This window comes from Corvus cornix, chromosome 3 (assembly GCF_000738735.6).
Source record: "Corvus cornix cornix isolate S_Up_H32 chromosome 3, ASM73873v5, whole genome shotgun sequence".
Classification (NCBI taxonomy): domain Eukaryota; kingdom Metazoa; phylum Chordata; class Aves; order Passeriformes; family Corvidae; genus Corvus; species Corvus cornix.
In genome coordinates this window covers 25605167-25633004 of record NC_047056.1, presented here as the reverse complement: position 1 = coordinate 25633004, position 27838 = coordinate 25605167, and the positions used below count along the sequence as shown (strand labels likewise).

Genomic DNA, 27838 nt, shown 5'->3' with positions numbered 1-27838 from the left:
TGAGGGATTTCACATTGGCCTGAGAAGTTCATTGAGCGCTCACACAACCTTGCTCTACACTTGGCTGTTTACTCTAAAAGGAAAAAAAGAAGCTTACTGCTTATCTTTTTACCTGTCCATATATTTTATGTACATTTGTTTAGATATTGTGGTGTTCTTCTATACTACGAAAACTTGGTTCGGGAAGTTCTAAGGTGATGTAAGTTTTCTCCCATCAAATTGAAGAGAGAGTGTGACCCTCCAAATAATACAGTTTAAAAAAAAAAAGAAAACAACCAACAAACAGACCTCTTACTACCATGAGTCTTTTTGAGAGGAGAAAGGAGGACAAAATCCAAGCAGGTACAGCCCCACTGGTCTAATCTCAGTCAATATGCGGGACTGTCATGTAGCAAAGGCAAAGTAAAAAGCAGGAAATAATGGAAAACGTATATATAAGACATGCAGTCAGTTTATAGCACACGAGCTGTTTTTCTTTGATTTTCAGTTTTTAAGTTTCTTTCAAAAGCTGAGGCAAATAAAGTAGAGCAAATCTACCCAGACTTTGGAAAAGCTGCTGATGTGTTTGTTGCCTCTCCTGCTTTCTGCCATTGTATTTAATGGAGCACAATCCACTTAACAGCAGCCTTATGTTGGGTTGAAAAATGAAGAGCCAAGCCCAAGAGAACTCTGCTTTCCTGAAAATTACTCAGACATTAAGTGATATGTATGTATCATCCAGAACAAAACCTCTCCAAAATTAAGGAAGCTTCCTCTTCTGAATTAGCAGTTATTCATTACAATTTTTTGATCATCCATACTGCCTAGCATTTTTAAAGTTAAGATTATTTCAAGTCGAGCAAGTGTTCCTTTGGGAAAAAAGATATACAAGAACTGGAGAGCAGCTCTGTGGAAGTACATCCGTTTCAATGGAAGACAGTATTTTCCAGGAACTACAGGTCCCAAGGCTTATATTTGTATTTAAAACAAAGGAGAAAGGAGACTGATACCAGAACAGGAAATGACTCTTTGATTTGGTGCTCCTGGGATATGAGGAGTATTTTGAGACTCTGCTCCAAAAAGGGTGAATTAAGTCTCGGTGAATGCAGCTGCCTTGCGGGTCTGTTGGTTGTCATGGAGTCTTTCCACGTCCCCTGCTGCAGCTGGGGGGCTCCGTTCTGCAAGTGAATCTCCACTGGCTCTCTCACAGCTGAGAGGCTCATGGACAGTCCTGAAGCACGTGTGTCAGAATCTGTATTAATTTACTGCTGTGTCCACAAATGCCCGAGGAGAAAGCTTTTGTTTGGGGCAGCTTGTAGTAATGTACACCTTAACATGATACCTCGTTGAACAGGATTGAACTCAAGATATGCAAAAGCACCCTTGACACTTGAATTTGTTCTTTCTGTGAAACACACTGAAAAATCTAAGATTGTGCCAAATTCTTTTTCCAGGCATTTGTGAATGACACCAGTTGAACATGGTACTTCACTTATTTTAGCTAAGCATTTCTTAAAAGCCTTGTTCTGCAGTGTCTTTTATCTGAGCTCGCTTTTAGCTGTACAACCCTTAAACACCAAGACTTTTTAAACCCTTTTTAAACCCTTTTTTTTTTTTTTTTTAAAGCCTTAGGAGTCTTTTTAAGAGCCAAGAGCAGACTTCTTTCTAGACAGAGAACGATGGTTTTCAGACCTGTTTGAGTTAGTGGTGAAAGAAAAATATTTCCTCTGCAGAGATTTCTTACAAACCTGATGAAACTGATCTGTCTTGAAATTTGGATGTAAATTGCTGAGTTGGCTTTCAGTATGCAGGTTACCATTCTTCTGTTTCCCTGTTGATACTCCTTCTGGGAGTGTAGTGCTCCCTTTGTCACGCCTGCTTAATGTTGCCTGCAGCTGCACCTCCAGAAAACCATACAGTTACATAACAAGCAACATTCATATCAGTGAAATAAGCAATGTGTTTTTAAAAAGAGTATTTCCTGTCAAAGGCCTGGAGAAATTAAAAATGCTGATTTGGTCTGATAACATGGTGATTAAGAAAAGTCAGAAATCTGTTTTAAACTTGAATCTCCTGTAATCCTTACTACTCAAGCAATTTCTCTGTCCCAAATGACGTTTTGCCTGCTTTGCTTTTATTTAGTGATCTCTTTACTGAGACATCAGGTAGAACATAAAGATTTCTGGGAATCTCAAATGGTGTTGCATAGCTATGGTGGTAGTGCTTTGCTTCACTAAGGTTGCAGAATGCAAGGGTAAGGTTTGGAAAGGGTAACGTCATACAGAGCAATGTGTTTACTTAAGAATAATTTATTTTGAACACTTCTAAACATTTGAATTGGATCTTAAACTTAGTGAACACTGTTTTAGGGGATGCAGCAAGTTAGGACCATGACAGTTTTCTGGAAATCTAATGATAAAGAAAAATCATGCTTTGATTTTACAAATGTTTAATTTGTTAGTATTAGTGAAAATTACTCATCTGTACCTAGTCAGTGTCTGATCTTCTGTAATATTTCTTTTGGGGAACTGAGAGTAGACTGCTCCTAATCATTTGTAGTAAACTCTGCTTCCATCTCATTCTGTTGCTCTGAAGTGACTGTAACTCTGCTTTCCCAGCCTGCTATGATCTGCCAGGAAGACTTTTAAAATGATTATATCACTAATGGACCTTCTAGTGAAACTTACTAAAATTGTAAATAACTTTTCAGCAAAAGTGTGATCACAGATGAAGGAAAGAGTGTTGAAGGGAGAGAAAGAAACTGGGGGAGAAGAACCGTTCTTGTGTATTGAGGTGTTTGTAGAGTTCGGAAGTACATGAGATAAGGAAGTAAAAGATACAATGGTAGGGCACTGCTCAGGTTGAAGATGTGTTAATTTTTAACAGTGTTTGTGTTTTCCCTCCGATTTCTTTTCCTGCTTGGTGTGAGAGAGAGAGATGGGTAATGATACTGTCTTTCTGAGATTTTGAGGCCACCTAAGGTTCTCTCTGCTCTGCTTTACTGATAGAGAAACCTCAAACCCTTCTCAGTGCACGTGTATAATCTGGAAAACTTTGCTTCATGTAGAGCAGATGTTATGAAAAGGAGGATGCAAGTGGAAGGACTTCGTAGCTTCAGAAGAGTTGTTCTTAAAAGTAGACTTACAACTTGAATAGTAATGGATTTTTGAGGCTAGATTCTTGTCTCTTTGAGAAGTGCCAGGGGGCAATATTATGTCTAACATAAAAAATGGGAATCATTGTTTATGTGAAAAAGAATGATACTGATGGCCTGTTGAGAGAGAAAAAATGGTGAAAGAAACCCCCTTTTTCCCTAGATAGGAACTGCTCACAGTGATTGGAAACACTGAATTCTGGATATACACATATAGAAAAATGCTTCTGGTCATGTGACATTTATGCCACAAAGCACTTGAATCCAGGAAGGCCAAATTCAAGACCAACCCATCATTAACACACCATTTATTTTGGATAGGAGAAGGTACAGATATATGGCTTAGGGAGAGGACTTTACTTTAACTTTGGATTGCCAGGCTTTTGTATTCCTTAATACTGACCACAGAAAGGGTTTAGGGTATGTATGAAATTGTTTTAACTGACAGATGGACAGACAGAAAGCTGTAGATTACACTTAATGTTCTGCATCTTAAGTAATTTGTGTATCAACTTACTGTGTTATATTTTCATTATCAGCAGTATTTGTTTGATCTGGTAGAAATAATTACTTTTTCATTCTGGAAAATGACATTTGAGCTTGAGGCTTTAATTTTTTTTATTGTAAAGCTTTGTTATTCTTAAAACTTAGGGCCACCTGCTTCTTGTGACAATATTCTTCTTGCCAGACCACAAGGAGACAGAGCTGCCAAGTGGAAGGGAGTAGTCATCTCCATTGCAAAGTCAATAGTCTCTAATGTTTCTAACTCCAGAGCAGTAACTCTTTCACCTTCTAATAAATAAAAGTACATTGGTGGGTGACTGAACAAGGTAGAATTACTTGTGGCAAGATCAAAGCAATATGGCTTTAAGGGAGTCTGAAGTTTGACTTCAGTATGCTTCTCGTCTTTCTACTAGGACTGAAAGGAGAAAAACCCCTCAGTTTACTTAAGAATAAAATATTCGGTGGGCTACATAGCAACTTCTGAATATTTCCCTAATGCTTTACTTTGTGCTCCTCTGCCCCCCCAGCAGATGAGAGTATTTCTTGTGGGGTGTTTGTGTTAATACTAAGATAACATGCTGAAGAGAGATGAGCTGTCATTCTCTGCATGACTGAATGAAGACATTTAAATTCTGCTTAGCTGGGGTGGTAAGACAAGGTGCAGCCATGATCAGAAGGAGCAGCTTTTGCAGAATGTGTTGATGTGGACGAAGAGAACTGCAAAGTAGTGTCTAACTGCTGAGACTCATGGAGGAGATCCATGAGAAGTTTTGTGTAGCCTCAATCCTAGACTTTTATCCTCATTGTGTACCCAAAAGTGAGCAAAGGAATGGATCCTGAAAGTAAGCATGGAGAAGCCAATTATCAGCAAAAGAAGGAGAGCAGTCAAAGAAAAGAGAACTCACTGTGAGTTTCCAGGTTAATCTGATTGCTTCTGTCATAGGCTTGGGGCAGGAAGTGCCTTTCTTTAATGCCATGGTATAAGGTGACGTATTGCTTGTGAAGCCCTGTTCCTCTTGAGCTCTGCACTGGTGGTTTGCATCCTGACTGCCCTTTTGAAGAGGTGCTGCCCTTAAAAAGGGGGGAGAATGCCTGGCAGCAGTGTAAGAAATGTGGTGGAAATCATGCAGGAATTACTGGACAGTAAGAAGTGTCCTGTGTCTTCTGCTGACCTGTCTGGCACTTCCTGTGACCTTGGTTTTCTGCATTACCAGCTTTCTGTTTATTTTGTTAAAGAAGGAAAGGAGGGTTTCACTACAGATTAAAGCCTTGTTTATTGTTCATGATCAGGTTTTAAGCCTATGTAAATTCTTGCTTTAATAAGAGGAGGATGAAGAAGAGAATAGATGCAGACCTTCCATTAGATTTTGGTATTCACATCAGTACCTGCTGCCTTTTACCTTTTCTTTTAAATTCTTTATTGTAATCACCCAGGTAGAAAACTTGATTGTAGTCTTACCGTAAGGTCTCACTACTTAAGCAAGAATTTAATTATGGTTCATATTTTTAGGTAAGGCAAGTCCTGCATGGTTGAGATAATTGCAATTGTATTGCCCACAGTGATGAATTATTTCTTCTACTCTGACTCACGTGTCAAACCAGTGTGACAGGTTTTAATAACAATGTCCTGTTAATAGAAATTTCTGTAACAATGAATGGACCTTTTGGAACATTGACATAAGATTAATGGGCTGGTGTTACACACTGAATGTGGTACATTTCACTGAACTGAACTGCACCAGTAATTGAAACAGACTTGGGTTTTCCCTTGTCCTTGGAAGTCCTTTGCTTACAGGCAATGCTGAGTTTTATAACTGCAGTGGAGGAGTATTTGATGATAGGAGAGCAATTTAGGTGTTTTACGAAAAGTTTGACTTAGTATTTTGAAAAGAGCAGTATGTCATGTTTTTCATTCCTTCCATTGCTCTGAGGTTTGCAGGGTTATTTACATAATGTGTACTTACTTTGAGGGGCTTCAGTTTTGGTTTGTATGGTTATAAACATGATTATTAGTTAGTGTAAGGGTCACGCATCAGCTACTGTGTGGCAACAAAGATAGGAATTTGTGAAGTGTCACTTCCTACGCAGTGGCTGATGTGCATATGTCTTTGTTTTTTTTCTCCAGAACATGGTAGCAATTTTTGGCAAAAGAGAATTGTTGCAGCATGGAAGCACAGAATCTTGTTTTCTGTTCAGTTAAATATATTTTGATAGTGGCACTTAATAAGTAGGGTTAATATAATTTGTACCAACACCGGAAAAATGTACAATTCATCTTGTTTCATAATAAAAATCTGTGTATGTGCTTGGAGATGTTAACATACAGTAAGAAATGGTTTTTAAGGTTGCTAAATGCTTTCTTTGACTTTGTCCTTGTTTTATTCACTTGTTTCATGTTTCTTATATATTTGTTTGATGTAGATGTAACAGTGAGAGTCTGCACAAGATGCCAGAGCAGTGGCTAAGCTATGTGTTAGAAGAAATCAAATCTTGTGATCCTTCTTCCACACTGTGTGCAACCAGACGGAGTGCAGGAATTCCATTCTACATACAGGTACCAACTCATGTTACTGCCTCTGACTTAAATGTGTTCTTCAGAAAGGCCATTAGAAAAAAGAAAATGACATACTTATTTTTCCCACTTCAACCCCTTTTGATCAGTTGTTTTTTTTTCCTTTTTATTATACACACTTTGTTTGCCTTTGTACAACCAAGAAGCTGTTTGTAATTAAATGATATTTGGCACCTCAGTTCTGTTGACTCTTGAGATTTTTGGCTTGTGGTAGATTTCAATGGCATTTCTAAAGACTGTGTTTAGGCTTTGTGTTACAACTGTAATAATTCTGGCACATTCATAAATTAATTCAGAGATTAAGTAAGGCTTTGTTAGCCATGTAACTATGTGCTACTTCAGTGCAAAGCAAAAGGATGGTAAAATATGAACAGACCTTTGCAGAATTGTGAAATGGTGGCCTAGAAAATCTTGCAAAGAACTTGGGAAGGCCTTTCAAAAGCAATAAAGCACAAATAATAGTGTCACATTAACAGGTGTTGACTGGCACTCTCAAGTGCAATGAAGGAGTAGATTACTGAAGACTTCTATCTGTGAATGTGGGGCCATGCTCCCACATTCTTCCTGCTCCTTCTGTTGCCATCAGCTCCATAAATCCCAGCCTCTGACTTCTGCCAAGTTCAGAACTGGTGGTTGCATGGCAGTGTTTTGTCTCTGCTTGAAGTGTCACTTCTTGCTGAATGCCCCATATTAGTATGCAGCAGCTCATCTACATCCTTGTGGGGTCAGTCACTGCAGAGTTGGTTTTGCAGATTACACTTCACCTATTTTCATTCCTTTGTTCCTCAAAGCAACCATATTTGCTTTCCCCTAGATTAACCTCCATGATTTTGATTTTCACCCAGTTTTCTAAGACAGGAGTCCAAGATGAACAATACGATTTGTAACTTTCTTCACTCTCTGAAGTACAGTCTCAAGCATGTTCCAAGAATCTGAGGGACTGCTGGGAGCAAGCTCTCTCTGCCAGAATAATTAATCTTGCTTGTTTTCTACTCCGAGCTTGCCCTGAGAAAGTTGAGGCAGCCGGCTTCTGTCTGACCTCTTATGTCAGTCACAGCCTGCTCCTGGCTTTGCTAGATGTGTGTGTGCAAGGCAGCAGAGATCAGAAGTAGGGCATTGGTTTTGGAGACATTTTTCCTGTTCAGTTTCAGCAGTTAAATCTCTTTCTCACTTGTATCTGTAAGTTATCTACAGAAGGAATTTGGTCATTTCATGTTTTCTGGTTTCCCCATTCACACCACACAGTTTGAATCTGGTGGACATTCCCTAGTTTTAATCTTGACAATGTGGAAATAACCAAGCATGTTCAAATCAGTTTTTATGTGAAAAGTTACGTTACTGTAAGGACTAGGAGGATCCAGTGGTATCCCACTGCAGAAAATGTGTGTAGTCTGTAGTTGGCCTACTGATTCCTTAGGGCAAAGCTTGCACTGTTCCACAGCTCTGTGGATAAACAGATCAGAGAGTTCTTTTTTGACAGCTCTGGAAGCGTACAAAGTTAGTCTAGTCAATTAATGGGAAGGTTTTAAATTAACGTTGGGATTAGTCTGAAATAAACTATTGTCAAATTGTAATTTTATAGTAAAGAGATGTGTTAGTGTTCTTTGGCAGTAGTTTTGAATGTGCCCGTAGACTCAGTAAAATGAATTAAACCTTCAATGACATGTTGCATTCAGATAAAAAAAAATAATAAAAATAAGTTGTAATGTGTATCCTAACAGCAAAAAAAGTTATTAATGCATAAAATCAAGGCACATTGTGGTCTCTTTGCTATTGGTCTCTAACACATCCTGTGTTGTGTTCTTGTTTAGCTAAAACACATCTATTTTCATGAGAATATGTAATTTTTTAAGGTTATAACCATTCCATGACCTCTTTAAAATCGGAATGGTATTACTGAATAGTGCAAAGGTACAGCTCCAGTTAGTGGGTGGGAAAATATGAGTTTCAGCTTTAACATTATGAAATTTTAGTCTTCAATTCATTCTCCACTTGGTATACTTCATGAACACCTTTTTTCCCCCCTTGCCCTCTTTGTTTCTCCTATCATTAAAGGTACTGATAAGCTGACAGAAACTACTCCTGGGTTTCTGCCTAAACACTGTATTTCATTTGGCTTGCAGTTGATCCATTTGGTTCTTACTGATGCTGAACAGACTGTAGGCCCCAAAGCACAAATGGATAATAATCTTTTATTACTAATAAATGATTTATGATTATCCATTTGTACTAACTTGGACAAATTCAGCAAGAGCTACTAGACAGAGAGAAAGACTCTTCTAAAATTCAGGACTGAATTTAGAGAACTGAATTAAGAGCATTTTCATCTCAGCTGGATGTCCTATCCACTGAAATACTATTTGGAGATAGATGAATCTCTTCTCTTTTTTAAAAAATGTGCTGCTTGTTTTTCCTGTGTTGCAAAGCAGAATTTATTATTTGGCCAGCCCTTACTATCTTATATATGGGTTATTAACCTAAAAAGAAGTCCATGCTAGGAAATATAAGTATGTATAGTACAGCATTTTTGCTGTCATAAATGCTACGATTTTTATACTTAGAAGCTTTGAACAAAGCTAAGAGTCGAAACTGAAACTTTTTTGCAAATTCTTCCTTAGTCTTTCTATATGGTCAGAAGCTAGGCTGTGGTATGGTAAATATAGGAATATGGCACAGAACTGGTAGTACAGAAAAATGGCTAGAAACACCTGATTTTTATTTTCTCCTTTCTGTAGGCTTTGTTGGCATCAGAACCAAAGAAGAGCAAAACAGATTTGCTGAAAATGACAATGAAAGAGTTGATATCTCTGGCTGCACCTTTGAATGAATCATTAAGTGTAATTCCACAGGTAAAATTCAGCCTCTCATCAGAAGGCAAATGTCAAAAGTGTATTTTGCACTATTTCAAACAGTTAAGGAAAGTGTATGTTTCTAATAAGGAAATTCTGTTCTTATTATCTATAGCTAGATTTTAAAATGTGTTTGCATGGGCAAGGTTACAAAGTTACTGTAAAACATAATGAAAAATGGATTGGGCGTAATTCCATAGGTTTTTTCCTAGTACAGCAAATGAAATCATATATAAGCAATTTACTGCCTCTAGTGTATTTCTAAACAGATAGATAAGTAACTTCCCTTTTACAAGTTTGTAAGTGAACAAGAAAGTTTTGCTTACATTTTAAAAGAAATAAATGAGTTATTTATGCATGAATTATAGTAAAACACGCCATGAAAACTGAGTTAGTCATACTTAGTAATTTCTAAAACTTAAATACATACATTTGGAATATTAAAAAAACTTACTTTAAAGGCAGGACCTGAATTCAAAATGTTGTTATCATGTCCTTTCTGTCTGTTTGTAAATGCAAGCCATAATTTGTTCACAATACATAGAAGTATGTTCTAATGACTCTGCCAGATCTTCTGCTGGTATAAATTTATGTAGCCTTGTCAAAGTCTGTGAAGCTACATGTATTACCACCTTCCCTTACAGAGGGCAGAGAAATATCAGAAAATGCTCCACATGGTAAAGCTAGCCTGGCTGTCAGTATTAGCTTAATATTGCCCTCCTGTGAGTTGTAGTTTATTTTTTCTCACAGCATTTACAGCATGTCAAGAATGTTGGAAAAGATGATTCTGAACTTCAAAAGTTATTTTTACAGCCATGATAAACTAAGGAAAAAAGAACGTTGGCCTTCACTTGCGACTAGTAATTATAGTTGTTGGAGGAATATAATTTTAAACTGTAACTGTTTTTAACAGTGTTTACTGCAGCACCATTTTAATGCATTTTTAAGCAGCAGTATTTCTTGCATTTAATATGGAAATAAAGTGCTGTAAATGTGTATATAGATTGTATTTGCTCTGCATGTTCACTGCTGTAATTACATAAACTAAATTTAAGATATTTACTAATGAGTTTATATTTTTCATATATTTCTTCTCCCAACACAGGTTCATGCTTTAAATATCCTCCGGGCACTGTACAGGGATACGCGGTTAGGTGAAAACATCGTGCCTTATGTTGCAGATGGAATAAAAGCATCAATTCTAGGGTTTATGTCACCTGTCTGGGCAGTAAGTTAATTCTTGATTTTGCTTCTCTAATTTAACAGGATATAGAGTGGTGCTGTTCAGTGAAGCTTTGGTCGTGTTTATAAATGGCAGTACCGCAATTTCTGGAATATAATACTTTAAGGTACAGTAAAAATTAATGTAGAGCTGCAAAAAAAAAAAAAAATTTGGTTGTGGCTTTTTTCTTAATTTTTCTTAATTTGAAGTGCTGATATTCGCAGAAAGTAGGTACGAAGATGGCCTAATAGGTAAAAGTCTCTCTGGCTGTTAAATTTGGAGTCAGTGTACTTAGCTAATAAGGAGTGCATTTGCATTCATTCTGACTGTTACTTTGCTCTTGAGGGGAAGATTCTATATAGCATATTCAGGTAGAACACTTCATGATCTGCTATGCATAAGGGTGAATGCTTTGAACTCCTGGAAATCTGGATGTATTCCTTATATTAAAGATAGACATCTGTAAAGAACCTGAACTTTCCAGTAGTACCATCTTGATTGGAAAGATGCTCTGAATTAGTAGTTTCCATGTGCAGGCCTGTAGTATGCTTTTCACTTAGCTGTTCTACTTTTTGACTGTACATTAATGACTCTGATAAAAAAAATTTTGTACATTTCAAAGGGATTTTTAAAGCATAGTTCTTATTTTTTCCTTTAGGTACGAAATTCATCTACGCTTCTTTTTAGTGCTCTGATTACGAGAATTTTTGGAGTTAAAAGAGGGAAAGATGAAAATTCCAAAAAAAATAGGTAAGCTTCACTTTGTATCAGTTTTAAGTTTGCGAAACATGACCTTAGCCAACAGCAATTGGAAAATGTTCCTTGCTTTAGGGATATATTTTAATCACGATGTTACAAGAACATCTAGCTGTACTTAAACTATGCTGCCAAGGAGTGAGTGGTAGGGCCAAAAATATCTGCTGTTCAATACAGAGTTAATTTGGACTCGTGTGCAGTTTCACAGGAGTGGAATGTTGCTGAGAGGTTTTGCTACCAGTGGCTCTTCCAAAAGCCCAGTGTCTCTCATGGTCACAAAACAGACCTATTGCTCTTGAGAGCAAAGAGAAAGGGGGTAAAAGAGAAGTGGGACAGTGGTTACACGTATGTTTACTTCCTTCTAGAGCAGGTCTGGAGGTAATTTCACCCCTGTGTTTGAGATGTTCCCCTTCAGTCTTACACTGTAGAACGCTGTCATGTCTCTTTCTTCCAAGCTCCCAAAATTGCGGCTTGCAGAGCCATTTCTCTTCCAAGAAGAGAAATGCCGTTGGATTCTGTAGTCCTGCTTCAAATCCCTTACTATTTCACTTTATGTAACACCCGTCCTCCTCTGACTCTTAAAATTCCCCAGTCCTGAGCATTCTGGTTTCTTTGCACCCTCTAGTTAGTGCACAAGGACCCCCATGTTTTCTTTGGCCTGCAGCCCCTTGCTTTAGCTTTTTCAGCAAATGAAGCATGTCCATGCCCTGTGCTCCTTAACTGAGGTTTCTGCTCTAGGAGGAATGTGAAAATAACCCTGTATGTAGAATAAACTCATTAAAAAATATACCTGGGTAAGCTCGTGGAGCCATGGAGTGGTCACAGTGTGGCTATTATGGTAACCATTGCAGAAATTCCTAATGGATTTTCGCATCACAGGCAAGGCATGCAGTTTCTGAAAGAAGGCAGTTGTTACAATTTACCTTCAAAAATTCCAGTCTTTTTATAGTGGTTCCTTACTGTTGATCCATGTAACTAATAAAATTTTCATGCATATTTTGAAAAACTAAATGTCCTGGGAGGATACTGCTCTGTCATCTTTTAGATATTACATAGGTGCCATTTTAGCTGTGTGAAAGAATTGATTTCAGGTGTCACTTGGAAAACTTAGTTACTGTGCATGTATGAACATGAGGAAGAAATACAGGTGGGAAACTGGAGGGACATTTCCCTTAGAAAATAACTCCCCACAACAATTTGCAATGTTAGGTGCTCTAATGCATGGAATTATTCCTGTTTTGTCAGAAACCCAAGTCACTTCTAAATTAACTCCTGTATCCCTTCTGAAGCCCAAGCAGAGTAATAAAAAGTATTTTTCATTTCTTGCCTTCCTACTTTGGTTTTAGAACAGCATTTAAAGTTGTCTTTTTTTTTCTTTAATTTTTATATTGAGAACTTACTGAAAGAGATAGACACCCTGCTCTTTTAAACTTGTATCCTTGGGAAAGACCTGGCACTAACTTCTCCAGTGGGGAGGCAAACTCACGTCTCAAATGCATGCAGTGTGATAATCTGTGGAATCTGAGACTTCTGTTTGTGAAGCTTCAGAAAGTAATGGATTTGAGCATCTGTTGGAGATGGAAGATGCCAGAACGAAGGAAAGGGATCTTTTATGTAGCTGAATTAAATTTATTAATGATAGTGTTAATTTCTCTGCATTCATTTTGACCGAAAGATGTTAGAGCTGGGCTGGCTTTCTTTTCTTCATCTGTTCATCAGATTTGCATTAAACATTGCATGTAGTCACTTCTACTGTTTTCCATGTGTGCTTGTCAAAACTGTGACACGGGGATTGGGAAGACACTTCTTAAGAAAGGTCAGTGAGATACAGGAGGTGTGAAAACAGGCAGAGATTTGATTTGTAGCTCCTGTCTCTGCAGGAGAACCCCACAGGTGGGTACAAGGTGGGTTGTGTTTGGGAAGAGAGGTTTGTGTTTGTGTGGTTTGGCACCACGAGGTGTCACCGTTGCTGCACAGCTCCCACATCCTCGGGTGCAGCTGCGCTTCGGTGCTTCTCTTTGGGAGCTTTAAACTCAAGGAGTGTTTTGTTGGAACAGAATTCATATATTAAAACAAAGTAATTATTTTCCCAGTTCTAAATCTGGCAACTTCCAAAGCACTGGCATTTTAGCAGCTTGGATCTCTAGGAGCTTTTTGTGAAAGTCACCTGGGTTTGAGCTGCTTGTTCTGTTGCCTTGAGGATGTTCTTGTTTGCATTAAGGGACAGTCTGTCCACAGACCAAGTCTCCCATTAGGACGCTGCTTAGGTTTCCAGTTTACCTGATTTTAGATTAGGAGGTTAAATCAGTCACTTTTGTGTCAGCACGGCGTTAGGTTATTGCTGGGCTATTCTGGGCATCTCTAAAAATGGATGGACTTTCTGACTGGTTTCTCAAGAAGAGTTCCTATGACTCTGAAAGAATTGGGGTGCTGGAGAGTTTGTGTAGTCTTTAAGAAGGAAGCTTTGGAACATGAAGTAATGGTTCATCTTTTTAATTTTAGCATGGACAAAAAAAACGATGAGTTGGAAAATTAATATGTGAAGAGTAACAACTGTGAGTCTTGCAAGCAGAAGAGAGAGGAGTTGTATGAAGACTGTTTACATGGTCCATGCAACTACGCATGTTGTGCTTTCTCTTCTAGTGAAAATAAAGTTAGAACTCTTCTCTGGCTTTTGTCTTTCTGAGAAAGACTGTATCAAAACTTCTAATGCTGCCACAAGTGTGTGTAAGTGTCTGTATATAGATCTATGTGTGTGTATTTGGCTAAATGATGTTCTGAATTTCAGAGAATTTACATTTGAAAAATGGCCCAGTTAACACTTACTTATAGAAGGTTTAGTTTAGGTTTTATATACTTGATTTGGGATACAATTTTCTTAAATGCTATGATAATTTAAATTCTACAAGACTTGGAATGGAATTCTAGCCGCATAAATTCAGAGTCCAGAGGAAGGTGGGAAAGAAGTCTTTGCACTGTGCCCATTGATACTTGGTTACAGAAAGTGTGTTCTGTGTCGATACATCATGGTGTGCTTTAGAGGAAATGCCCCCCCTTCTTCCAGCCCTTCACAGCACAGGTGTTTATGTTGGTGCAGTCAGTCACTTCATGCTTGCTGTGTCTGCATCCTGACTTGCCTGGCTAAGGTGGGATCAGCTGCGAGCTGTTCCCCAGCCCCACTGCTGTTCAGCACTTGAACTGTACTCTGGGATGTGCCCTCCACCCAGGCAGGGACTCAGGAGAGGGTCCCAGCTTCCAGGCACATCATCCCACTGGCTGCTCTGGCGTCATAGAATGACGTCAGTTGGAAGGGATCTGAAAGAACATCTCGTTCCAGTGCCCCTGCCATGGAAAGGGACACCTTGCATTAGACCAGATGGCTCAAAGCCCCATCCAACCTGGCCTTGAACACTTCCAGGGACAGGGCATCCATAAATTCTCTGGGCAGCCTGTTCCAGTGCTTCACGGTAAAGAATTTCTTCCTAATATCTGATCTAATCCTGCTCTCTTTCAATTGAAAGACATTCTCTCTTGGCCTATCCCTACATGCCCTTATAAAAAGTTCCTCTACAGCTCTCCTGGAGGCACCACCCTGAGGATCCTGTTGAAGACCTGAGCACTGGGCTGGGTTTAATGCAAATTGATTGAATAGGACTTTGGACAGCAATGAGTTCTGTAGGCCAATGAGTTTTTTCTCTCCTTTTTTGGTTAAATAGCTACTTCTTTTTTTCTTGTGCAGTCAATTTGCAATGTAGATTTGTTCATTCCAGGCACTTTTCAAGAAGCCCGGGTTGTAGTGTGTGCTTCATAGTTCTGTTTCTTTCATGGTCATTTCTTTTTCGTCTTAGCTAGAGTTTGCAAATCATCTAAAGTAGAGTTTTGCTGTACTTGATTGTAGGTTCCAATGTCACATGAAAAATTAGGATGTCTTGAGGTGAAGGTATATATATTATGATAGCTAATGCAGACCTGAAAATCAAAATGAAAATGAGAGTAACTTATGTGTACAGTCAACTGAAATTAATTTTGAAATGTAATTAAATTTCTCGTCATAGAGGAATTATTTTCTGTTCAGAGGAGTTACAGTAAAAATAGTGGTACTTCAATCTAAATTCTTACACAGACACATATATGTGTGTCTGTATATACACTGCATATGTGCATATTTACTGTAGTGGAGTCAGTAGTCTGTAGACATCCAGTGCTACACACACATATATGTATATATGTCAGATACCTTTTTGGTCTGTAGTACAATGCTAATTAAAGCTGTTACTGCTTGTTAATGAACAAGATACTTGTCATCAGACATTTGATGAGACTCTTCTTATCAAATTCCTGGTATTTCAGGCTTTTTTTTTTTTTTTTTTTCTTTTATCACCCCCCCACCCCCCCACCCCAAAGGATAAGCATGATCAGGAATTGCCTTTGAGGCAATTTGCCATTTGACTTAGAACAAGCTTCAGTCTTTAGGGTAATAAAGGATCATCCTGGTTTATCTGAAATTTTTTGATTTGGAATAAAAGCATTGTAGAGTCCTGAGAAAGAGTGACCAATGGCCTCAGGTAGAATCAGGGATTCAAAGAAAGAGTGGGAACTGGGGAGAATTCCCTCTGCGTCTCACCTTGATGGAGGAGTTTTCAAGAAGGGAAATCTTCAACTTCTTGATTAAAAAACAGGGTTTTAAGCAAGGCCGAAATGGTATAGTGCAGCCTCATGATTTTTACATTTCATAACTGGTGTATATGTGTATGTATTTGCATTTTGGGAGGAGGGAAGCTCCTATGTATTTATAGTGTAGTGATGGGATAATGTATATGCAGAACAATACTTAGCTGTCAACATAGATTTTCATGCTGCTTGGAATTTGAGTATGAGTGCTGCCATGTTTTCAGTGTTGGTTTAGAGCTATTTGAAAAGAAAGAGAACTTTTATTGCTATCTACATAATACCTTGTCTTTATTTTCATTTATAGCTGTCAGTAGATGTTGACTTCAAACTCTGGAAAAGGGGAACTTATCTTTTTAATTACAATAAGATGACAACTATGTAGATGTTAACAGGCTATGAAGATGCTCTGCTGGCTGTGAGGCAGTCAACATGCATGACTGCTCTCTGCTTTCCTTGTTTTTATTGCAAGTTGAGTGTTCAGCACTTCTCAGTTAAGTGGTTGCTTGCACACTTGAAGGTCACTGAGTAAAATCAAATTACTTCTAAAAACACTTATATTGGTTTATTTTTTCTCCTAAATTGTATGCTTTTTCTTTAACATTAAGGTTTTTAAGACCATAATCACTTTTAACACTGTGAAAAGTTAGAGGAAAACACTAGAAAGTGAATGTTCTAATGCAAACCTCTCTTTTCATAACATTATCCCTAAATTAAATGAGTCTGATACTATCTTCCTTTTCTCTAAGCTACTTTTGAGATGTAGCATAAAATACATAGACTACATCGGAAGTACATGATTCCTGTTAAATATTCCACTCCTGGCAGGCTAACACTTCCAGTATTTCCAACTTAGCAGCTGAAAAGTCTGTCTGACATCAGTCATGTTTTGTCAGTGTTAACAGCAAGCTTATTAGACATTTTCAGCAGATCATCACTTCCAGGATGGGTCTGTGTTGCCCACAGAGGAGTGGCCAGTCCTATTTTGGGATAAGCCGAAATAAACATTAGTGGTGCTGATGTAGTCAGGCTGTAGTGGCACATCAGTGTCATAAAATGGGGTAGCCCTTAGGTGAGTTTCCTGGAGGGGATGCTCACAGTTACTCCGGCCCGTAAACACTCAGTGCTGACTTGGGGATGCACCAGTGGCAGAATTCCCATGTGCCAGCTGAGGTGCAGCTCCCTGTGAGAGGATGGGAACCACCACAGCCATGGCTCCAGGAATGCTGAGCCTCTTGTGCCTGCTCCAGCAGGGATATGCATGTACAGCTTGATTCACAAAACCGGCCTCACTGAGCCCTGTGCCTCTTGGACTGCATGCTGTGAAAGCATTGGGATTGCTTTATCTTGGATCTTGTGCGTGATTCCCTAGTGGATTTTCTCTGGCAGCTTTGGCCTGTTGCAGCTCTTCTGTTGAAATACTCTGTCAGTGACAGTGAGGTTTCATGAGGTGACCGAGCCATTTCAGTGCCTCTGGTGCTTTTCCTCTGGCTCCTTCTGTGTCACCTTTTGCAGACTGTTCCCTCCATGCCACTTCAGTTGTTCCGGTGAATGGTTTCAAAGTAGTTACCAAGGATTTGTTGCAGTACATTGCCTTGTGAGGGGGTTGTTTTTGTTAAGAAAAAAAATCTATTCCCCTTCTGTGTGCCAAAAATAGGCCACATTTATTTTGTTGAACTTTTTTGTTTTTAATACGCTGGCTCTCTTTTTTATTGACTTTGACAGATTTAGAAGAATTAATCTTAGAACTGTCTCAAGAAAACATGCAAAAGTTCAGGATGACTCAGATAACCATTATGGCTTTTGCTGATTAATAGTTCAATAACAATATGCTTGTTTAAACATTATTTTGAACAGGCTCCCTAAATGCCTTTATAACAAGAATAATGATGATAAGGTGCTATTAACTTGTAAGTTGAAGGTAAAATTTATGAAAGTTTTGTGCAGAAACAGAAAGAAATTGAAAACAAGCTCCTCAGCAAATGTTTCCCTCTGTGTTACTGCTTCAGTTACTCTTGTTTGTTTTATAGGTCTAAACTAAAACTCTAAAATCCCCTGTAGCAGAAAATATGGATTGTTCTTCTTGAGGCTGAGGATGCTCTTTGTCTTTATGGTATCTGCTGGTTTTAGGAACAGTGTGTGTTTTTCATAAAATGCCTAAAATCTACAGAACCATTTTTACTTCAAAATTTTATCTTGTCTATACAGAGTCAGAAAAGAAGTAACCCACATAAATCCCAATCACATTTCTGGGGTCTAAAACACACACGTTTGCACACCAGTGATTTATCTCTGGTCTCCTGAACAGGGAGTATCTTCATAACATCCTGTCTTAAGTCAGCACCAGAAAATGGAAAGATGAACCATCTGAATGAATCTGAATGAAAGTTTACCCAAAATGAAACATCCTAAAAATATATATGCTGGCCCAAGGTAACTCCAGTTCATTCGTTTGAAATAAATTAGGGGCAGAATGTTAATGTTTGTTTCTACCAAGTGAGTAAAATGCATTCCATGAAACAAAAACTAATGTAAACTAGCCACACAAGTAGGTAATTTAGTTTCTGCTGTAGTGTTAAAAGTTTTCGTTAGTATGAATAGAGGTAATTATTCTATTTTGTTCCATGCATAATGTACCTATCCCTTATTCATTACCTTCACTATACTAAATAAAAAGCTGCTACTCTTCACAATATTCCCAGAGAGAAAGTGTGGATTATTGAAGTTGAAATTCACAATGCTAAATTCGTAGTAAGAGATTAAAGATACTAGTGTTATAAGCAGTGGTTGAACAGAATTCTTGGAGACTTTCTAGATATATATGCATATCTCAATTTCAGTTACATTTATGTGCATACATTTGTATGTACATACACACATACGCACAGTTCAGTGTCCTAAAAAAAGTTTGTTAAAAGTAATTATTTATAATTATTTTAAACTCAGTTTTAGACATAGTTTTATGTACATGTATGTACATAAAAGTACATTTGTCTGTGTATATCAAAGTTGAGTGGTGATTAGTGTGTTGATGTAGGCGCCAGGTTGTATCTGTGATGTTGGGTTTAAGTGGTGTTCCCCTGGTTTTATTCTGAGCCCATTGTATGCATGCTTCTCTATCTAGTATTGCAGCAAAAGTGCTCTTCACAAGTTATTTTATTGAACTGTGTTGCATAATTACTCCTCTTAAGTCACACTTTTCCTGATGTATTTGTTCCATGCAGGTGCTCTTTTCCATACCTGATCACACAGAGAGTGTAATAAATAGCAAAACAAGAGGTATAAATAAACTTGTGCTTAAGAGATCAAAGCAAACCAGACCATGCAGTCCTTTGGAAATCTTGGCTAGCTCTCTTGTAAATAAAAGTGCTTCTAAAGCAGAAGGTATTTAACTACTGTATTTATACAGGTTTTGATTGGCAGTTCAGTTATTAACCTCATAAAAACACAGCAATGTAAACTAGTAAGAATGTTTATTCTAGCACTTCTATCTGAAGGAGAATGGAAACCAAGATATAGTGGCATATTCTTAGTTCCTTTTAAGTATTTATTTTAGGTCTGTGTAGCATAAAGGAATGTTTTTTCATGTCAGTGAACTTAAGCTATTTTGCTTACTGTTCTGGGATTTAAGTATTTTCTAATTACTAACAAAACAAATGTTAGATTTATTGAAGGTACAGAGTTACCATATCTTTATTAAAAGTTCAAACCCCACATCTATAATGATTCTTCTTTCCCCTTCATACTGTTTTCCTTTTCATGCAGGGTAAAAATGAAATCTGAATTGGTTTTTGTAACTGATTTGATGGGGTTACAGAAAAGTTGTGCCTTTTTGTCACGGAAGAGGTGTCCTGTATCATGTTAGGGCTAGAAAAACAAGTATGCAATAATCTTCCATATCCTTGCTCTTGGGCTTATTAGCCAATGCATTACACCAGGGTTTTGTACAGTTGTTTTTTCCGGGCTTCATTGTGGCCTCCCACAAAATTACATGGCCGTTTTGCCTTCTATGGCAGCACTAAAATTCTCTTATGCATGTGAAATGTTTTATTGAGAGCAGTTTGTCATGAGTCCTGAGACAGTATGTGATTTCATGAATTTAACTCTTATGTATATTCTTTAAAACAAAATTATCTGAGGCAAATTAAAATTTGTATATGATCTCTATTTCTTAGGGAACTTGCCTGTTGCTATTGTCTCTGTCTCTTAGTAATAATAGTGTTGGTTCTCTGGTGGTCATCCAGAGGGACTGATAATCAAGAGCTTTCATAAACATATACTACTTCTGAAATAAAATTTTAAGTGGTTATTTTTATTTCTACATCAAGCTAGTATTTTAAATGCTAGCGTACAATGTGGCAAAAATAATAGTTTGTGCTGAATTAAAGACTGAGTTACTAACTTAATAAAAACCGTTAAATCTCAAGAATTTTGTTCTGAGCAGGATTTATTGTTTACTGTACTTGCAGTGGCTTGTGATGGGCAGCAAATGCAGGAAGATGAGAAAAATATTGATCTTTTAAGAAGGCAATGTTAAAACCAGGGTGGCAGAGTGGGAACTAGCCAAATGGAACCGTACAAACTGTAAAGGGATCTTTGTCCCGTTTCCTTGATTCCCATTGAAAGTATGACTTCATCAGGTCAGCGGTGTTCTTCAGATGAGTTAAAACTTCCAAAGATTCAAGGGCATTTCATAACTATTCTGAGTAACATGTTGCAGTGCTTCATTCCCCTTGCCCACTTTAAAATTCCAAGCTATGATTTGTGACTGCTGGTCCTTTCTGTACTCTGCAGCTACTGCAAGGAGATTATTAGTTCTCTAGTCTTTGATTCCTTCAAGTGGTTGTAGGCTGCTGTTAGATCTGCCCTGGAACTCCTCTTTGTCAGACAGAACAAACCTGGCTCCTTCAGCTTCTTCTTACAGGGTATGTGCTATAGGCCGTGTCCCTCTGGGCAGCAGCTGTTTGCTGGACCCTCTCTTGTGTGCTCTAATCTCTTCTGATCTTGGCAACCCGGAATGCGATGGAGGATTCCATGTGCTGCCTCACTGATCTGCTGCTGCATTTGTCCTAATGAATGCAGTCCCACATGTGGTTTGCCCTTTTTGCAGTGAGGATGTGCCCTTGGCTCACACTGAGCTTGGCATCCACTGTAACCCATATATTTTTTCTCTTGGGGCTGTTGGTTTCTGAGCCAGTTGGTTTTCAGTCAGTGCTGATGCTCAGGATTATTCATCCCAGCTGCAAAATCTGTAGTTTTATGAATCGTTCTCCTTGCTACCAGTTTTCAGTGATTTAAAATGTTACATATTTGCTTTCGTAGTTGTATAATATTACGCTGTTTTGCTGTGTTCTAAAATACAAGATAAAAAAGTATCCTTTGATTAAAATACAGTAAATTCTTTGAGTTTTGCTTCCTCTGTAGTTAGGACATTTTCTGTTTTCTGTACCTTTATTGCTGTTACTCATCCTGTCACAGCATGCAGATGTGATTGTCATATAATGTAGTCCTATTAAAGGACCAAAAAACAAATGTAATTCTTAAAGCATGTCTGAATTAGCTTTGGTCTTTACCATAACCTCAGCATAAATCAATCTGACATACATTTTTTCTTGGTGTTTTTTGTGTAGTTGGAAAAAAAAAAAAGTTTCCCATTTATTTTGAGTTATGCTTTTGAAATCTATCTTTGTTAGCAGGGAAATATGCTTCCTATAATTTGAGTCAGCTTCTAACTGTTTAATAAGTGATAAGGGTCAGTGAAAGAACATGAATGTTAAAATAGGCAACTAAAACCTAGTCTAGTCAGGTTAGCCTACTTTAGTTGCATTGTGGGATTTTTTTCATAATTCAGTGGCATCAGAAGAAGCAAATATGTAAAATGTATATTGTCTGTATAAATCTGTCATTTTGAATGACAGTTCTGCCAAAGTCTGTCCTGGTTTTCAAGTTCTTTCAGCAGCAGTTGTCCGTGCAGTGCCAGGAGTAAGTTGGGTTCTGTTTCTGCATTGCTGCTCTTTAACATAAGGGATCATCTGAGATGTGGCTAATGATTCCAATGTAAGGATTGGTATAACACGACTAGATTTTACAGGAGACAAATATATTTCTGTAGTTTCATTAAAACAGTATTCTTGTCCTTATCTCTCTAAGTGTGTCTTGTCTATATTTTTTTTCACATTGCAGTTCTATTTTTCTTTTAAATATAGTGTTATTTTTCCCTGTGAAATATCTGACCATGCATTTGTCAGCTGACATGAGATGTTAGCAATGTTTATATTTCAAAAAGAACACCAGGAACCTTTGCTGCCCTCAGAAAGTTGTCTCCAAATCTCACCTATGTTATACTCAAGTATGAACGTATTTGCTGCAAATGTTATTTAACATGTCAGTGACTAAAAACAGCCTACAAGGTTATAGAGCTTTGTTCTTCTGAAAAATAAATGAAAGAACAGGAGCAGGTAATCTCTGACACATGTCACAGTAAAATGATATGTATGCCCCAGTGTCACAGCAGAATTTTAATCTCCTGGAGTGTTCTCTTAAGTGTACAGCACAGTTTTAAAAAGAACACTGCAACATCCATGGTTTTATTCTGAAAAGTATTTTTTAAATGCAGTTAAATAATGCACCCACTTGTTATGTATAAAGGTGGAAGATTTCATTAGAAAGACATTAGTTATGTAAACATAGATGTTAACCCTTGCGTTGTGTCGCATCAAGTTGCTACTGAGACAAACACAATGTGCAATTGCTGGAGATGTCACAGTTTTCATCAGCATTTATGAATTGGTTCTAGAAGTTTGATGGTTATTGATACCTCCACAAGGAAAGTGCATGAAGTGAAAACTTTAAAGTACATATTTTTTGGCTTAATTTAAGCCATTCTAGTGATAAAATGAAAAGTGATAAAGCCAAAGAACTGGTGGTAAATGAATGGAAGAACTGCTGACACTCAGGAGTGTAATAAGGGCTTCTGGGTTAGGTTATTTTGGAAAAAAGTAAAACTGTTTTTTGCATATTTTCTGAAGAAGCATTATCAACACTCTAAACTGTGTATTATGCTTAAACCAGACTTTTCCTTGAAGTTTTATCGATTTACAGTTTACTTTGAGTTTCCTTCTCTTTTTTTTTTTAAATTTTTACTCCTATCACTAGTTGGTTTTTTGTAACTCAGCTGTGATTCAGTTGTTTCCCACATGCTTATTGCCAGCTATTAAATTCTGTCCTTCCTATGATCACATGCACTCAAAGTAATTTCTTGCCAATTGATATGACCTCTATATTCTGTGAAAGATTTTTCTTTCCCCCTGCTTTTGCCTGTTCCAGAATCTATTTAAGAGGGAGAGTTTGACTCAAGGGCGCACAGAGGAGTCTGTTAGGAGTGTGGGGTGTTAGGAGTGGTGGGTGTCACTTGATTCTGTATGGCATGGTACAGAAGATACCTCTGTATCACTGTTTCTTGTTAATGGAGCATCTTTTCAGGTGGGGAAAACTGAATGAAAATGGCAAAGAAACTCTTGTATGTCTCTCTACATAAACATTCTTTGCTAGTCTTTCTTCTAAGTGCTAAAACATGACTGCTGTGTCTAGCCATCAAAATGAAACCTTTTGTGAATGGGCTGTACTCTGTCATCTGGCTTTTGTGCAGAATTGCTTGCATGAAAAAACACTAACGTTGTTAAACTGGAAACTCTCTGAGACGTAAATACTGCGTCTTCCTGTCTAAGTACTGCAGTATTCTGCATGCAGTTCTTCAAATCATTTTTACAAGTGAACTTAGTAGGATATGAGTGCTTCCATTAGTTTCTCTCTCAGCCTTTCTACATCAGGCATCATTTTAATTATGTACTTGAATGACGTTTTACATCAGGGAGAGGGATTTTATTGTTAGCATCATCAGCCCATTGATGAAATGAAACTTTTCTGTTTCATTACTTGCTCTCTCAGTAAATAACCTTCCACCAGTTCATTGTTCGGGTCTCAGTAATCCTGTTTGAAATTCTGGATTGTGAAATTGTGCTTCTTTGAGTTACTAACAGAAAAAAGAAAATACTATTACAGAGTCTGTGGTTGAACATACTGTCAAAGATGATCTCTGAAGCAATATAAAATAGTTTCAGCTGGACATGGGGTAAAATACTAGTATCTTAAGGCTCTTCTCAGTTAATTCTCTTAAAAACACATTTTGGGGGGAGTAGATGTAAAATCTTATGATCTGCCGAATGTTTGCTTTAAGAATTTAATTATGGTAGTTCTGTTGCCAAAAATCTGTGTTTGAACTATATCAGTGACTAATGGGAAGGTAGTTATCTGTATTTTTTAACTTAAACCTATTGTTCCCTGTCAGATCTGTTGTAGAAGAAGAAGAAGAAAAAGTTTGTTTCATGAAGACCGTTGGCAGTGTCTTTTGGATTGTTTCAGCCCACATTTCCTTGATAATGTTCTTTTACAGATATGTCAGGGACTTATCTTCTTTTAAAGATAGGGGTAGCTTATTATTTGTGAAGTCTAACTCACATTTGTGTGTATATGTACATGCATGAATCTGTTTATATCACTAGCATGCATGGGACACATCTCAAAGTGCTAGTATTGGTTTTTCAAAGGAGTATGGTTTTTGATGAAATTCATATAAAATATTTGGCTTAGTGTCATGAACAGTTTTGAAAAGCAGAACCATTATACTTTTTTGTTGTTCCAGGCTCAGTTACAGTACACAAATAATTGCGTGTACATGTTTCCAGGAGCAAAAAGCATGGTCAGCATTAAAAATGAAATAACTAATTCCTCTGTTTTATACTGTCTAGCTGTTGTGCTTCCTGCTTATTCCCAGCTGCCTGTCTCCCTGTCTTGACATCTCCAAGTTGTGGATTCACATTTGGATCAATACTCTGTATTTTGAGCACCCTTTTTAATTTTGCAGCACTTCTGTTGTTGTGTCGTGTTTCTTGTTTCCCCTCTGAACTGGAGGCCCTTTAACAGTCTGCTCAGACAGTTGTGTCTCCTTTTTTCTGAAAGTGCCTGTGGACATCTTTTCTGCAGATACTGCCTATCAGTGGTTTTGATTAGGCTGCCTTCTCCCCTTAGTAAGCTCTGGAGCAGTAAACCATGTGGGAGGTTATGAAGGTTATGTAAGTTACCCACTTCAGTAGTTTTCATTTTCTTTTCCTGTCAAAAAGATTTATGAAACCATGCTAATTGCAAAGAATTTTGAGGCTTTGTAAGGATATTCAGTTCCATTATTTAATATTGATTCAAATGTGGCTGCTGAATTTTTAATACTTTAAAAATGGACCTCTTAAAAGTACTTGTGTGGTGCTACTTGTATGTAGTCGTCTCTTAAATCTCTAAGCAATGGCCATCCATTCCATAGGAAACTTGACCCTAGTTCTGTTTTTGCTTGTTGCACTCTGTAGCATAAGAGGTGGAGATGCCACAGCATTTTTGGATAGAATTTTTTCTTTTTAAATTCTGAGTTCTTAATGTTTTACATAGGAAAATTCAGTAGGATGGGATGTTTTACTTGATAGATCCTATGTTTTGTGCTGTCTCTGGCTTTGCATCTTCAGTTTGCTGCATACTATATGTGCAAAAAAATTGAAGTTGCTTTGAGGACACTGTTAGAAGAAATTACATGGGTATCTTCTGCCTGAATAACCAGTTATTATCAGTATTGATGTCTTTAAACTTTCCTCATAAGTGCTTCAATTTATATTAATTCACAGCTTTAGTGCTTCCATGTAATTTTTTAAGCTGAAATCTTTTTTGTAGCTATAACAGCTACTGCAGATTCCTTGCTTTTAGTTCTAGCAATTCACTATATTGTATATATATTCACAGAATTTTTCTTACATGCCTAGAGAAAGTTTCCTGTCCCTCTTAGAACATTTGTTTCCACCCAACGATCTGGTTTTGCTGTGTTTATTCTGTGGCCTGTGGCTAAGGCATGTTATGTTAGCTGAGTGCTGGAAGGAGCTGTGCTGATGCTTGCCATGTGCTCGTTGACTCGTGCGTGATTTTTTTTTTGTCTGCTTATTTTTACGCACATTCAGTCTTGCCATCTCATGGTGTTGTTTTTCCAAACCTGGATCTGTCTGCTTATTGGAAGCTTTGCATTGGAGTCATGCTAACATGGAACATTTATCTTGGTTGATCTTGTGGCAAGCAAACTCTGCAGTTGGCTTTGTTTTTCTAAATGATGGCCTTTCATTTATTTATTTTTAAAGGAAGTCTTTTTTATCTGCATACCATATATGTCTAATTAGAGCTTCCCCACGGTAACATTCAAGTGATTCTTGCTTAGATGATGCTGAATGGTTTCCTATACACCCTTTATCTGATCAAAAGGTTATAAAACAAATACAGAAGATTCCTACTTGCCTCTTTTTAGCTTGGATTGCTGCTGTTGCAGCTTGAACTGTGCTGCCTTATTAGTTCTGGCTAGGGATGAGTTCATGAGGTGTTTGTACGTGTCTCTGTTTTGAACATGGTTGCTCCATCTACACAAGCAGAAACGTGGCCTGCAGTGTCACCACTGCCATGTGCTGGAAGCAGTGCTGTGTAAAGAGGGCTAATGGAAGCTCAGAATCTTCTGCCACTGCATTTTACAAATCTTCTGTGAGTTTTTATTCTGAGGTGCTTTTTAGTCTCAGCAAACTGAGCATCTGTTAGTACATGTCTATTAAGTATATTCTATTAGCTATTTAGTACATGAGCCATGCTAAAACAAATGTTGTCTTCTCTTTTTCCACCAGAATATTGTTAAAATAGTGTCAGAATTTAAGCTGTTGTATCTTTTCTTTTTAGTAGGATTGAGGGGCGAAGAGTCCTTTTTCCCAGAAAGGAGTTCATTATGTGTGCATGGTTCTTCTGCCTCTCCAGCCCCACTGTAGCCTCAGAAATCCAACAAATAAACTGATATTTTGAGTGCAACTAATTATTGCAGAATGCTAATTGTAACTCTTCTTCATTTCTGCAGAATGACAGGAAGGGAGTTTTTCTCTCGATTTCCAAGCCTTTATCCTTTCCTTCTCAAGCAGTTAGAAGTCGTAACCAATTCTTTGAACAGGTAAGATGATGTCTGAGAAAACTTTGAAATACAAAGTGAAGTGAAAAGGTTAAACTGTGTTGTGTCAAATACACACCTTAGTGCCGTTGTATACATCAGTGCTTCTTGAAATGATAACAGTTCTAATGTTTTTGCTAAGGCTTTTTTCTTTTAACTTCTGCACATTGCATTAAGTCAGATGGAACTACTGTTGAGTAATTAAGAGTTGCTGTGTTCTTGGGATCAGATGTTAAGGAACTTTTATTTTTCAGGGAAACAGAACCCGGGTGTTTAAGTGTCTCACGTTTAACAATGATGCTTCCTAGCATGTTTAAGTGATGTGGGGTCATAGGCCTCATGTAACTCCACATGAACACTTCCTAGCCTGTGACACACTGACTCTGGGGAAGGTCCTTGATCTTGTTTTAAAGACTCCACAAATGGTGGCTGAGAGCTACAATTTGATCCCTGCAGATGATGCCATATGGGATGACGCTGTTACCTCCAGGTTCATGAACTTTTAAAGTAAACCAGTGCTGGCTTTGTTTTTTCTTCAAATGCTATGATATAAACTGTGGAAATTGAGCAGCTGATTTATGGGTGAGGTTCAGCTGACTGTTTAATGGGCCTAAGGTGAATACTCAGAAACAGGAGTTTCACCAGTCATTGCATGTTTTGCAGTCTCTGCTCTGAAAAAAGAGGTTGTGTATATTCTGCACAGCAGTCTACTCTACCTGATGTTATAAAAGGTGACAGTGTTGTCACTGGCAAATTTTGGGAAGTTTTTCAATTGAAAAAGATTGGAAACTGCTGTCTGAAATGTTGGCCTTGAATGCTTTTTCAGTGTGGATTAAAACTTGTCTCTTATTATTAGCTACTAAATAAATCAAAAAGCATTGATTTTAACTTGGTTTTCTGGTTGTTTTTACCATATGAATAGTAGACCCTTGGTGTCAATGACAAGAACTATTCTTTAGTAAAACGTGTTATTTACTAAACACACATTTCCTTTCAAACTGATAAAAATACTTCTTTTAAACCACCTTTTTAAACTCAGCTCTCTCTTTCCCAGTTCATAGAGAAACAT

At 37.7% G+C, this 27838-nt stretch overlaps 1 protein-coding gene across 2 annotated transcripts in view; it reads left to right on the top strand.

Moving 5' to 3' along the window:
- The window catches only part of THADA (THADA armadillo repeat containing), a 154675-nt gene that overhangs the window by 24730 nt on the left and 102107 nt on the right, over positions 1–27838 (top strand). Inside the window, exons 23-28 of one of the 2 annotated variants that reach the window (XR_005604050.1) lie at positions 6059–6191; positions 8945–9058; positions 10164–10286; positions 10939–11030; positions 18013–18137; positions 26683–26744. Coding sequence is in view for 1 of the 2 variants with exons in the window: in XM_010393672.4 (XP_010391974.3) it covers positions 6059–6191; positions 8945–9058; positions 10164–10286; positions 10939–11030; positions 26683–26772 (552 nt within the window). In the remaining variant the exon portion in view is untranslated. Of the gene's footprint in view, positions 1–6058; positions 6192–8944; positions 9059–10163; positions 10287–10938; positions 11031–18012; positions 18138–26682; positions 26773–27838 lie in introns of those variants that run through there. The other variant, XM_010393672.4, reaches the window with a different exon arrangement.